This window comes from Salmo salar, chromosome 08 (genome assembly GCF_965601325.2).
Source record: "Salmo salar chromosome 08, fSalSal1, whole genome shotgun sequence".
NCBI lineage: Eukaryota > Metazoa > Chordata > Actinopteri > Salmoniformes > Salmonidae > Salmo > Salmo salar.
In genome coordinates, this window is record NC_138298.1 from 17,490,391 (window position 1) to 17,503,818 (window position 13,428).

The 13,428-nt window shown below is 45.2% G+C and overlaps 1 protein-coding gene across 1 annotated transcript in view; it reads left to right on the forward strand.

Moving 5' to 3' along the window:
• LOC106610143 (uncharacterized) overlaps positions 1 to 13,428 on the forward strand; it is a 40,899-nt gene that overhangs the window by 18,866 nt on the left and 8,605 nt on the right. Inside the window, exons 5-6 of the mRNA XM_082978408.1 lie at positions 5,270 to 5,381; positions 8,682 to 8,803. Coding sequence (XP_082834534.1) covers positions 5,270 to 5,381; positions 8,682 to 8,803 — 234 coding nt within the window. The remainder of the gene's footprint in view (positions 1 to 5,269; positions 5,382 to 8,681; positions 8,804 to 13,428) is intronic.

Sequence of the window (13,428 nt, forward strand, 5' to 3'; positions counted from 1 at the left end):
AACATGTGTGTCTAGTATCACATTAACTAACATGTTTTTATAGTATCGCATTAACTAACACGTTTGTATAGTATCACATTAACTAACATGTTATCACATTAACTAACACGTTTGTATAGTATCACATTAACTAACACGTTTGTATAGTATCACATTAACTAACACGTTTGTATAGTATCACATTAACTAACACGTTTGTATAGTATCACATTAACTAACACGTTTGTATAGTATCACATTAACTAACACGTTTGTATAGTATCACATTAACTAACACGTTTGTATAGTATCACATTAACTAACACGTTTGTATAGTATCACATTAACTAACACGTTTGTATAGTATCACATTAACTAACACGTTTGTATAGTATCACATTAACTAACACGTTTGTATAGTATCACATTAACTAACACGTTTGTATAGTATCACATTACATTTTACATTTACATTTTAGTCATTTTACATTTACATTTTAGTCATTTAGCAGACGCTCTTATCCAGAGCGACTTACAAATTGGTGCATTCACCTATAATATCCAGTGGAACAACCACTTTACAATAGTGCATCTAAATCTTTTAAGGGGGGGGTTAGAAGGATTACTTTATCCTATCCCAGGTATTCCTTGAAGAGGTGGGGTTTCAGGTGTCTCCGGAAGGTGGTGATTGACTCCGCTGTCCTGGCGTCGTGAGGGAGCTTGTTCCACCATTGGGGTGCCAGAGCAGCGAACAGTTTTGACTGGGCTGAGCGGGAACTGTGCTTCCTCAGAGGTAGGGAGGCGAGCAGGCCAGAGGTGGATGAACGGAGTGCCCTTGTTTGGGTGTAGGGCCTGATCAGAGCCTGAAGGTACGGAGGTGCCGTTCCCCTCACAGCTCCGTAGGCAAGCACCATGGTCTTGTAGCGGATGCGAGCTTCGACTGGAAGCCAGTGGAGAGAGCGGAGGAGCGGGGTGACGTGAGAGAACTTGGGAAGGTTGAACACCAGACGGGCTGCGGCGTTCTGGATGAGTTGTAGGGGTTTAATGGCACAGGCAGGGAGCCCAGCCAACAGCGAGTTGCAGTAATCCAGACGGGAGATGACAAGTGCCTGGATTAGGACCTGCGCCGCTTCCTGTGTGAGGCAGGGTCGTACTCTGCGAATGTTGTAGAGCATGAACCTACAGGATCGGGTCACCGCCTTGATGTTGGTGGAGAACGACAGGGTGTTGTCCAGGGTCACGCCAAGGCTCTTAGCACTCTGGGAGGAGGACACAAGGGAGTTGTCAACCGTGATGGCGAGATCATGGAACGGGCAGTCCTTCCCCGGGAGGAAGAGCAGCTCCGTCTTGCCGAGGTTCAGCTTGAGGTGGTGATCCGTCATCCACACTGATATGTCTGCCAGACATGCAGAGATGCGATTCGCCACCTGGTTGTCAGAAGGGGGAAAGGAGAAGATTAATTGTGTGTCGTCTGCATAGCAATGATAATGAGAGACCATGTGAGGATATGACAGAGCCAAGTGACTTGGTGTATAGCGAGAATAGGAGTGGGCCAAGAACAGAGCCCTGGGGGACACCAGTGGTGAGAGCACGTGGTGCGGAGACAGATTCTCGCCACGCCACCTGGTAGGAGCGACCTGTCAGGTAGGACGCAATCCAAGCGTGCGCGGTGCCGGAGATGCCCAGCTCGGAGAGGGTGGAGAGGAGGATCTGATGGTTCACGGTATCAAAGGCAGCAGATAGGTCTAGAAGGATGAGAGCAGAGGAGAGAGAGTTAGCTTTAGCAGTGCGGAGAGCCTCCGTGACACAGAGAAGAGCAGTCTCAGTTGAATGCCCAGTCTTGAAACCTGACTGATTAGGATCAAGAAGGTCATTCTGAGAGAGATAGCAAGAGAGCTGGCCAAGCACGGCGCGTTCAAGAGTTTTGGAGAGAAAGGAAAGAAGGGATACTGGCCTGTAGTTGTTGACATCGGAGGGATCGAGTGTAGGTTTTTTCAGAAGGGGTGCAACTCTCGCTCTCTTGAAGACGGAAGGGACGTAGCCAGCGGTCAAGGATGCGTTGATGAGCGAGGTGAGGTAGGGGAGAAGGTCTCCGGAAATGGTCTGGAGAAGAGAGGAGGGGATAGGGTCAAGTGGGCAGGTTGTTGGGCGGCCGGCCGTCACAAGACGCGAGAGTTCATCTGGAGAGAGAGGGGAGAAAGAGGTCAAAGCACAGGGTAGGGCAGTGTGAGCAGGACCAGCAGTGTCGTTTGACTTAGCAAACGAGGATCGGATGTCGTCAACCTTCTTTTCAAAATGGTTGACGAAGTCATCCGCAGAGAGGGAGGAGGGGGGGGGGAGGGGGAGGAGGATTAAGGAGGGAGGAGAAGGTAGCAAAGAGCTTCCTAGGGTTAGAGGCAGATGCTTGGAGTTTAGAGTGGTAGAAGGTGGCTTTAGCAGCAGAGACAGAAGAGGAAAATGTAGAGAGGAGGGAGTGAAAGGATGCCAGGTCCGCAGGGAGGCGAGTTTTCCTCCATTTCCGCTCGGCTGCCCGGAGCCCTGTTCTCTAGTCATTTAGCAGACGCTCTTATCCAGAGCGACTTACAAATTGGTGCATTCACCTTATAATATCCAGTGGAACAACCACTTTACAATAGTGCATCTAAATCTTTTAAGGGGGGGGGGGTTAGAAGGATTACTTTATCCTATCCCAGGTATTCCTTGAAGAGGTGGGGTTTCAGGTGTCTCCGGAAGGTGGTGATTGACTCCGCTGTCCTGGCGTCGTGAGGGAGCTTGTTCCACCATTGGGGTGCCAGAGCAGCGAACAGTTTTGACTGGGCTGAGCGGGAACTGTGCTTCCTCAGAGGTAGGGAGGCGAGCAGGCCAGAGGTGGATGAACGGAGTGCCCTTGTTTGGGTGTAGGGCCTGATCAGAGCCTGAAGGTACGGAGGTGCCGTTCCCCTCACAGCTCCGTAGGCAAGCACCATGGTCTAGTAGCGGATGCGAGCTTCGACTGGAAGCCAGTGGAGAGAGCGGAGGAGCGGGGTGACGTGAGAGAACTTGGGAAGGTTGAACACCAGACGGGCTGCGGCGTTCTGGATGAGTTGTAGGGGTTTAATGGCACAGGCAGGGAGCCCAGCCAACAGCGAGTTGCAATAATCCAGACGGGAGATGACAAGTGCCTGGATTAGGACCTGCGCCGCTTCCTGTGTGAGGCAGGGTCGTACTCTGCGAATGTTGTAGAGCAAGAACCTACAGGATCGGGTCACCGCCTTGATGTTGGTGGAGAACGACAGGGTGTTGTCCAGGGTCACGCCAAGGCTCTTAGCACTATGGGAGGAGGACACAAGGGAGTTGTCAACCGTGATGGCGAGATCATGGAACGGGCAGTCCTTCCCCGGGAGGAAGAGCAACTCCGTCTTGCCGAGGTTCAGCTTGAGGTGGTGATCCGTCATCCACACTGATATGTCTGCCAGACATGCAGAGATGCGATTCGCCACCTGGTTGTCAGAAGGGGGAAAGGAGAAGATTAATTGTGTGTCATCTGCATAGCAATGATATGAGAGACCATGTGAGGATATGACAGAGCCAAGTGACTTGGTGTATAGCGAGAATAGGAGTGGGCCAAGAACAGAGCCCTGGGGGACACCAGTGGTGAGAGCACGTGGTGCGGAGACAGATTCTCGCCACGCCACCTGGTAGGAGCGACCTGTCAGGTAGGACGTAATCCAAGCGTGCGCGGTGCCGGAGATGCCCAGCTCGGAGAGGGTGGAGAGGAGGATCTGATGGTTCACGGTATCAAAGGCAGCAGATAGGTCTAGAAGGATGAGAGCAGAGGAGAGAGAGTTAGCTTTAGCAGTGCGGAGAGCCTCCGTGACACAGAGAAGAGCAGTCTCAGTTGAATGCCCAGTCTTGAAACCTGACTGATTAGGATCAAGAAGGTCATTCTGAGAGAGATAGCAAGAGAGCTGGCCAAGGACGGCGCGTTCAAGAGTTTTGGAGAGAAAGGAAAGAAGGGATACTGGTCTGTAGTTGTTGACATCGGAGGGATCGAGTGTAGGTTTTTTCAGAAGGGGTGCAACTCTCGCTCTCTTGAAGACGGAAGGGACGTAGCCAGCGGTCAGGGATACGTTGATGAGCGAGGTGAGGTAGGGGAGAAGGTCTCCGGAAATGGTCTGGAGAAGAGAGGAGGGGATAGGGTCAAGTGGGCAGGTTGTTGGGCGGCCGGCCGTCACAAGACGCGAGATTTCATCTGGAGAGAGAGGGGAGAAAGAGGTCAAAGCACAGGGTAGGGCAGTGTGAGCAGGACCAGCAGTGTCGTTTGACTTAGCAAACGAGGATCGGATGTCGTCAACCTTCTTTTCAAAATGGTTGACGAAGTCATCCGCAGAGAGGGAGGAGGGGGGGGGGAGGGGGAGGAGGATTCAGGAGGGAGGAGAAGGTAGCAAAGAGCTTCCTAGGGTTAGAGGCAGATGCTTGGAGTTTAGAGTGGTAGAAAGTGGCTTTAGCAGCAGAGACAGAAGAGGAAAATGTAGAGAGGAGGGAGTGAAAGGATGCCAGGTCCGCAGGGAGGCGAGTTTTCCTCCATTTCCGCTCGGCTGCCCGGAGCCCTGTTCTGTTATCACATTAACTAACACGTTTGTATAGTATCACATTAACTAACATGTTATCACATTAACTAACACGTTTGTATAGTATCACATTAACTAACACGTTTGTATAGTATCACATTAACTAACACGTTTGTATAGTATCACATTAACTAACACGTTTGTATAGTATCACATTAACTAACATGTTTGTATAGTACCACATTAACTAACATGTTATCACATTAACTAACACGTTTGTATAGTATCACATTAACTAACACGTTTGTATAGTATCACATTAACTAACACGTTTGTATAGTATCACATTAACTAACATGTTATCACATTAACTAACATGTTTGTATAGTATCGCATTAACTAACATGTTTGTATAGTATCGCATTAACTAACACGTTTGTATAGTATCGCATTAACTAACACGTTTGTATAGTATCGCATTAACTAACACGTTTGTATAGTATCGCATTAACTAACACGTTTGTATAGTATCACATTAACTAACACGTTTGTATAGTATCACATTAACTAACATGTTTGTATAGTATCACATTAACTAACATGTGTGTATAGTATCACATTAACTTACATGTTGCATAGTGCTCATCGCAATCCCTCATTGCCCAATCACAAGATGCTCCATAGCAGGGTGCTCATATCATATTTCTTGATCCAACATCCTCACTCTGTATCTCTTACAGTCAGTAGACATGGAGGATGGGAAGCCTGATCTGCTGCTGGTCAAAGAGGAGACAATAGAAGATGAACCAGAGAGCATTGATCTGCTGAGTGGATTAAAGATGGGGGAGCAAGGTAAGGGAGAAATACATATAGCCTACAGATCCTCAACAGGGTTCTACAGTGCAACCATTTTACTCACAAATGCATCTTAATATTTTGTAGTGAAACCTGGAATTTTAATTTAAAAGCACCAGTGTGCCTAGAAAAATGAAAGATTCTAGCTTTATTACCTGAAATATTTTTAATCGTGCTCCTAAATTTCTTTGTGCGCCTACATTTGTCAACTTATACGTACTCCTTGTAAAAAAAAGTCAGCATAGAGCCCTCTTCAATGGTAATACTGATGCGCTTGGATATTATTCTTTCTTAATTTTCTTCATTCATAAAATTAAATGAATACAACTTATGTAGACATACAAAAACACAATGTATGAACTTCACCAGGCAATTGACAGAAAAATGTATAGGAGTTCCTCTTCAGTCAGTCAACTTCGGTATAACATACTATGGGGAGTCGCACTCTCGTGACCGGTTGAAGGGTCCACAATCACGCCTGACAAGGCCAATGAAATGTACACCTCGCTGGAAGCCCCGCCTTCCACAGGTGATAATCGCGAGGCTCGGATTTATTCCGTCAACTATTCCACTCGTCACCTTGGTGTGAACAGGAACAATTCACGCTACTAAAACAAACAACTGGAAAACGAGACTGTGGCAGAGCGTGTTCACCCCCCCTGGACGTTGTGTGCTGAAGTTTTGTATTTGGTATCGTTAGTTTCCTAATGCCAAACAGTTAATTATTCTTCAGTTTTCTGGAGCAATGAGCAAGATGGCTAAGAAAACGACCAAGACGACAATGGCTAAGTCGGGTTCAGGGTCACGATCATGCCCCCAGTCATGCGGTTATACTATGCGAACCAATCCGTGTGCGCATTGCCACATACTGTGTGAAAACTCCCAGGTAAAGACGTGTAGCATTCTTTGCGACTTTCGTTTCCAAGAATCCGGCAACTTGGCTGGGACCGAGGTGCAGGAAGCGGAGAGGGGCTCGAGGCTGTTGTCGGAAAAGGTGGATCTAGCCTCCCAGCAGGGAGGTGGTGAGCCAGTGGGTTCGGTGACATAAAGGGCCCATGTTCGGATGACGCCATGGTGTCCCTGGACAGCTCCGGGGGTTTCCTCGGGTGATGAAGAGGACTTAGTTCGGGGACAGCCACCTCCTCACGCTATGAAAGTAGCGTCATTTTTTGGTACTCCATGAGGGGCCAGGGGCTGAGTGTGTTGACCTATCTGTACGATTGGCCGATAGCAGTCAAAGGAACACGCCGTGTTACACACAGAGGCTAATGCCCCATGTTCATTCTCTAGGTTTTATTGTATACCAAAAAAAGAGCCGTCTCAGCACATTCCATTCCTGGGTCTCCAGTTAGACTCATCCTTAAATTGCACTTTTCTATCCCCGGAGAGGTTGTCGGGTTTCCAGCTCTGCTTGGCCCAATTTCGGTTTTCACCAGTTCCTGTACGTTTTCACCAGTTCCTGCGCCTACTGGGGATGATGCTTCTATGGATGGTGGTCATTCCCCTGGGGCTGTTCCAGTGCTGGGTGCTAGCAACACGCTTGGATGCATCTCGCCACCTAAACCGGTCAATTCAGGTGTCCCCGACATGCCTTCAGGCACTGGCCCAGTGGAGGGATCCCCGGCTACTGTCGCAAGGGGTTCTCATGGGCCAGGTGTTGTCCCGCAAGGTGGTCACGACAGACGAGGCCCACCAGGGGTGGAATTCAGGGAGTATGAATTCGGGGAGTATGGACGGTGTCACAGAGAGCCCGGTATATCAATTACCTGGAACTTCTGATTGTCAGACATGTGCGGGCAGTGGTGTAAAAAGTACTAAATTGTCATACTTGAGGAAAAGTAAAGATACCTTCATAGAAAATTACTCAAGTAAAAAAGTCACCCAGTAAAATACTACTTGAATAAAATTATTTGCTTTTAAATATACTTAAGTATCAAAAGTAAAAGTATAAACCATTTCAAATTTCTTATTAAGCAAACCAGACGGCAGAATTGTATTTTTTATTTTAATTAATGATAGCCAGGGGCACACTCCGACATGATTTACAAACTAAGTATTTGTGTTAAGTGAGTCCGCCAGATCAGACTCAGTAGGGATGACAAGGGATGTTCTCTTCATAAGTGTGAATTTTACAATTTTCCTGTACTTTTGAGTGTCAAGGAAAATGTATGGAGTAAAAAGTACATTATTTTCTTTTGGAATGTAGTAAAGTAAAAGTAGGCACAAATATTAATAGTACAGTACAGATACCCCCAAAAACTACTTAAGCAGTACTTTCAAGTATTTTTACTGAAGTACTTTACACCACTGTGTGCTGGTCATATCTAACGATGGTGGCTTAGTTGGTAGAGCATGGTGCTTGCAATGCCAGGGTTGTTGGTTCGATTCCCACGGGGGACCAGTACGAAAATGGTACACAAATGTGCGCTCTCACTCTTGTAAGTCACGCTGGATAAGAGCGTGAGCTAAATTACTTAAATGTAAAGCTAATACATCAACAGGCATGGGCGGACCCTCCCCCTCCTCACCTTGGCTCGCTTCCTGTTGTGGTGGAGCAGTGCACATTTGCTCTCACTTCAGGGGATCCATGTTCCTGGTTACCTCAACTCGGGTGGATCTGCTATCCAGGGGGGGCCCATCTTCGTCAGTTGTGGAGACTACACCCCTGGGTGGTTGCCCAGATATGGGAGAGGTTCGGCAATGCCGACATAGATCTTTACGCATTGCAAGAAAATGCGCATTGTCGTCTTTTTTTCTGCACGAGGGACCCAAGTGCCCCGTTGGGAAAGACTCTCTGGCGCACCAGTGGCCTTTTGACCTTCCTTTATGGATTTTCGCCAGTGGTTCTGATTCAGCCCACGTTGGAGAGGGTGCGCTGGGAGGGCGATTCTTGTGGCTCTCCGTTGGCCCAGGTAGCCTTGGTTCGGGGAGATCATTTGCCCTTTAGGCGGGGACCCTGACAACGCACGTTGCGCAGAGTCCTGTTGTCCCAGGCGTACGGGCAGGTTTGGCACGGGAGACCGGAGATTTGGTCTGGGGTGGCCAAGTGACTTGCGCTTTCGAACAAGTAAAACATCTGTACTACTTGTGGCTAAAAAAGTTTGTCAAACCCTGAGAGATATTAAATTGAAGGAATGAATCCTGTGGAAGGCGTGGTGTCCAGCGAGGTGCGGATTTCAGTGTGCGACTCCCCATAGTATGTTGTACCTTGTTTCCCTCCTTCAGGGAACAGTAGTTATAGTCATAACGGTACATTTTATCTGCCATGTTTGGAAAGTATTTTGTAATCTCTTGCAGGTGGTTGGCTGGAGGCTAACAGAGGAGACTGGGCGGACATCTTGGATTCCCAGACCGGTGCAGCCAAGGGCCCAGGGGACAACATCACTGAGCAGGCCAGGACTAGAGATGACATAGTGGAGGTCAGTGGATGGGACAGTGTCCTCAACTCTGGGCTGGGGATCAACACTGTTAATAACAACCAGAAACAGACAGTGGAACACAAAACAACAACTGAACTGAGACCAGGACTGGCTGAGACCAGGGCAAGGCGTAGAATTGGTCTGCGGGGACTGGGAGGTGTCCGTATGCGGCTGAAGAGAACAGACACAGACTCGGCTAGCTATGCTCCATCCTGCTCCTATAGTTGTGATTCAGAGAGACTGATGGAGCCTCAGGTTAACCCCCTAACAGGTGCTGCCTTCAGCCTGCCTTCTATAGGAACTATCAACTGGAACATGGACCCTGAGACAACACAGACACTCCCTGGCCCTCGTCCTCCTCACACTCTCCTAATGTTAAACCAGACCTCAGACAATGCAAGTACCTCAACACTAAATGGCTACACAAGCCCATTGACACATTACCGTAGTAGAGACGGAATCAGTAAAGGTGGCAGCGCCAAAGAGAAGCGCTTCCCGTCTTCGTTCTGTGGGAAAGCCTTCAGTTTCCCCAAACAAGTGGAGATCCACCAGAGGATGCACACGGGGGAGAAAGCATTCAGCTGCCACCTGTGCCCGGCCAGTTTCTCCCGATCCTCCAACCTGAAAAGGCACCAGAGGGTCCACACAGGGGAGAAACCATACAGCTGCCCCCAGTGTGCGAAGAGGTTCTCCCACCACCACAATATGAAGGTGCACCTGAAGGTCCATACGGGAGAGGCAGTGTCCCTGTATGCACTGCAGGAGTAGCCTTATCAGACATAGTCGTGTCTAATAATTGAGAGAAATCGTATCACTTGAAATGTACGTAGGGGATGTCTTGGAACTGTTATTTAGATGAAATATTATAGTTATCATGTGAAGTGTCTTGAGGTAAGAGGGTAATTAACCACATACCCCTCATTAACTTGTCATTTGAAACAGGCTTGTGTAAATACCTATTTTTAGAGATGCAGTAAACCTAGCTGGGGGGTGGAATACATCGCTAACTGTTCCCGTAAACTTCTAGGCATTGAGCCAACAACTATCCATTTAAAAGCTTGTCTCTGCAAAAATATAAAAACTAAATGTACATATCTTTTGCGGAGGTGGCTAAATTAATATAGAGGAAAAACTGAATTCCCCTTTAAAAAAACAGCCCCCTCCCACAATGGCACCACGTTCAGGAAGTACCATTTGTTGGTGGGGGAAAAAACGGTGTAAAGCAAAATTATTCCACTCTAAGGTTCCACCCTGTTAGAATTGGGCACCTAACGGTTGTTAAATGTTGTTTGAAAAATGGCAAATAAATGACTAATGTCAATATTTATTTGTCTTTGAATAATATATTTTATGCATATTTAGATACATTTGTTGCTAATAACATTACAATTATTAATTAGTTACATATAATTGTAATTAGTAATGTAATGTTTTACAAACTCAGGTTGACAATGTTTTTAAAAAGTTTATTTTTTATTTTATCAAATAAATAGAAAGTAAACTAATGCACAATATTCTATTATTATTATAGGTGTAATTTTTTTCAACCATTTCATTCATTGAACAAAAAAGATAAAATGCAACATGTAAAGTGTTTGTCCCATGTTTCATCAGCTGAAATAAAATGTCCCATACACACAAAAACCTTATTTCGCAAAAAAGTTGTGCACAAATTTGTTTACATCCCATTTAGTGAGCATTTCTTCTTTGTCAAGGTAATCAGCGTGATCATTACACAGTTGCACCTTGTGCTGGGGACAATAAAAGGCCACTCTGAAATGTGCAGTTTTGTCACTCAACACAATGTCACATGTCTCAAGTTTTGAGGGAGTGTGCAATTGGCATGCTGACTGCAGGAATGACCACAAGAGCTGTTGCCAGATAATTGAATGTTAATTTCTCTACCATAAGCCGCCTCCAACGTTGTTTTTGAGAATTTGGAAGTATGTCCAACCGGCCTCACAACCGCCGACCACGTTTATGGCGTCGTGTGTCAATGTTGTGAACAGAGTGCCCAATGGTGGCGGTGGGGTTATGGTATGGGCAGGCATAAGCTACGGACAACGAACACAATTGCATTTTATCGATGGCAATTTGAATGCACAGATATACCGTGATGAGATCCTGTCGGGCCCATTGTGGTCCATTCATCTACCGCCTTTACGTCATGTTTCAGCATAATAATGCAAGGCCCCACATCGCAAGGATCTGTACACAATTCTTGGAACCTGAAAATGCCCCAGTTCTTCCATGGCCTGCATACTCACCAGACAAGTCACCCATTGAGCATGTTTGGGATGCTCGGGATCAACATGTACAACAGCGTGTTCCAGTTCCCGCCAATATCCAGCAACTTCACACAGGCGTTATAGAGTGGGACAACATTCCACAGGCCACAATCAACAGCTTGATCAACTCTATGCGAAGGAGATGTGTCGCGCTGCATGAGGTAAATGGTGGTCACACCAGAAACTGACTGGTTTTCTGATCCACGCCCCTACCTTATTTTAAGGTATCTGCGACCAACAGATGCAGATCGGTATTTCCAGTCATGTGAAATCCATAGATTAGGGCCTAATACATTTATTTCAATTGACTGATTTCCTTATATGAACTGCAAGGGTAAAATCTTTTAAACTATTTTTGTTCAGTATATTTATTTCATTGTTTAAATCATGTATTCATTATTGCTGTTTGTTCCACCCTATTGCTTTCATTTTCTATAAATGTATGTAGTTCTGTTCTTGAGCTGTTCTTGTCTATTGATGTTCTGTATTATGTCATTCTGTATTATATTTCATGTTTTATCTTGACCCCAGGAAGAGTAGGTGCTGCTTTTGCAACAGCTAATGGGGATCCTAATAAAATACCAAATACCCTGTTATGCTTCATTCTACCCTGTTGGGTTGGTATTTTAAAATCAGAATATAACAATACAATCAAATGTTCTGCATATTTTAGTGGTAACTTGTAGTGATATAAGGGGTAAACTAAACATTCATCCCCCTTTTAGACTTTTCCTAATTTTGTTATGAACTGAAATTAAAATGGATTTAATTGTAATTGTTTCATCAACAATTTAATCAAAATACTCTGTCAAAGTGGAAGATTCTTTTTTAAATATAAAAATTGGAAAACTAAAATATTCAGTAATCATTGCATAAGTATTCACCCCCAGCCTAAATGAGTTCAGGAGTAAATATCTCTAGACAAATCACATACCTTACAAGGAATCACTGTGTGACATTATAGGGCTGACATGATTTTTAAATGACCAACCCTTCCTCTGTCCCCCATACATACAACATATCTAAGTATTGTCAAGTATTGAATTTCAAGCACAGATTCAACTACGAAGACTAGGGGGCTTTTCGAAAGCCTCGTAAAGAAGGGCAGTGATTGGTAGATGGGTAACAATAACAAATCAGATATTGAATATCTCTTGATGTATTAAACCACCCAGACACATCTAAGATAGTCAACCTTCTGAACTGAGCTGCATGACAGGAATGCAACAGCTCAGGGAAGTTACCATGAGGCCATTGGTGAGTTTAATGGCTGAGATGGAAGAATTGAGGATGGATCAACACTGTAGTAAATGACTGAATGAAAATAATACAAATATTCCAAAACATGCATCTTGTAAGCAACAAAGCACTAAAGTAATACTACAAAATAAACACAGCAAAGGAATACACTTGTTGGCCTAAATGCAAAGCCTTATGTTTGGGGGAAATACAACATCACTGAGCCTCCTTATTTTCAAGCATGTTGGCGGCTGCATTATGAGTATGCTTGACATCGGCAAAGACTGGGATTTTTCAGGACGAAAAGAAACAGGATGTAGCTAAGCACAGGCAAAATCCCGGAGGAAAACCTGCTTCAGTGTGCTTTACACCAGACACTCAGAGGAATTCACCTTTCAGCAGGACAATAACCTACAACACAAAGCCAAATCTACATTGAAGTTGCTTACCAAGAAGACAGTGAATGTTCCCGAGTGGCCAAGTTACATTTTTGACTTAAATCTGCTTGAAAATCTAGGGCAAGACTTAAAATTGCTGTCTAGCCATGATCCCCAACACCTTGACAGAGGTTGAAGAATTTAAAAGCCTACAGGTGTGCAAAGCTCTCAAGAGACTTACCCAAGAAGACTCAACACTCTAATCACTACCAAAGGTGTTTCTAACAAGTATTTACTCAGGGGATGAATACTTATGTAATCAAGATATATTAGTGTTTTAGTTGTCAGAAATCTTCAAACAATGTTAGAATTTTTGTTCCACTTTGACAAGAGTATTTTCAATAAATTGTTGACATATTACAATGAAATCCATTTCAATTCCAGGTTGTAACACAATACAATGGAGAAGTTTAAGGTGGGTGAAGACTTATGCAAGGCACTGTATTGTAATAATTATCATAAAGGATCGAGGCAAGAACAGTTGAATATTTACCTTACTGAGGTGATGTAAATGGAATAAAGTCATTCTATTATTGTCTCGCTATCACACTGTTCTTTCTAAACTAGTCTGCTGTTATCTTGAAAGATATTGATCATAGGAGAGTTGATGTAATATAATAAGCTGTACCGTATTTCAAAGAACAATACACATAAATGCTTC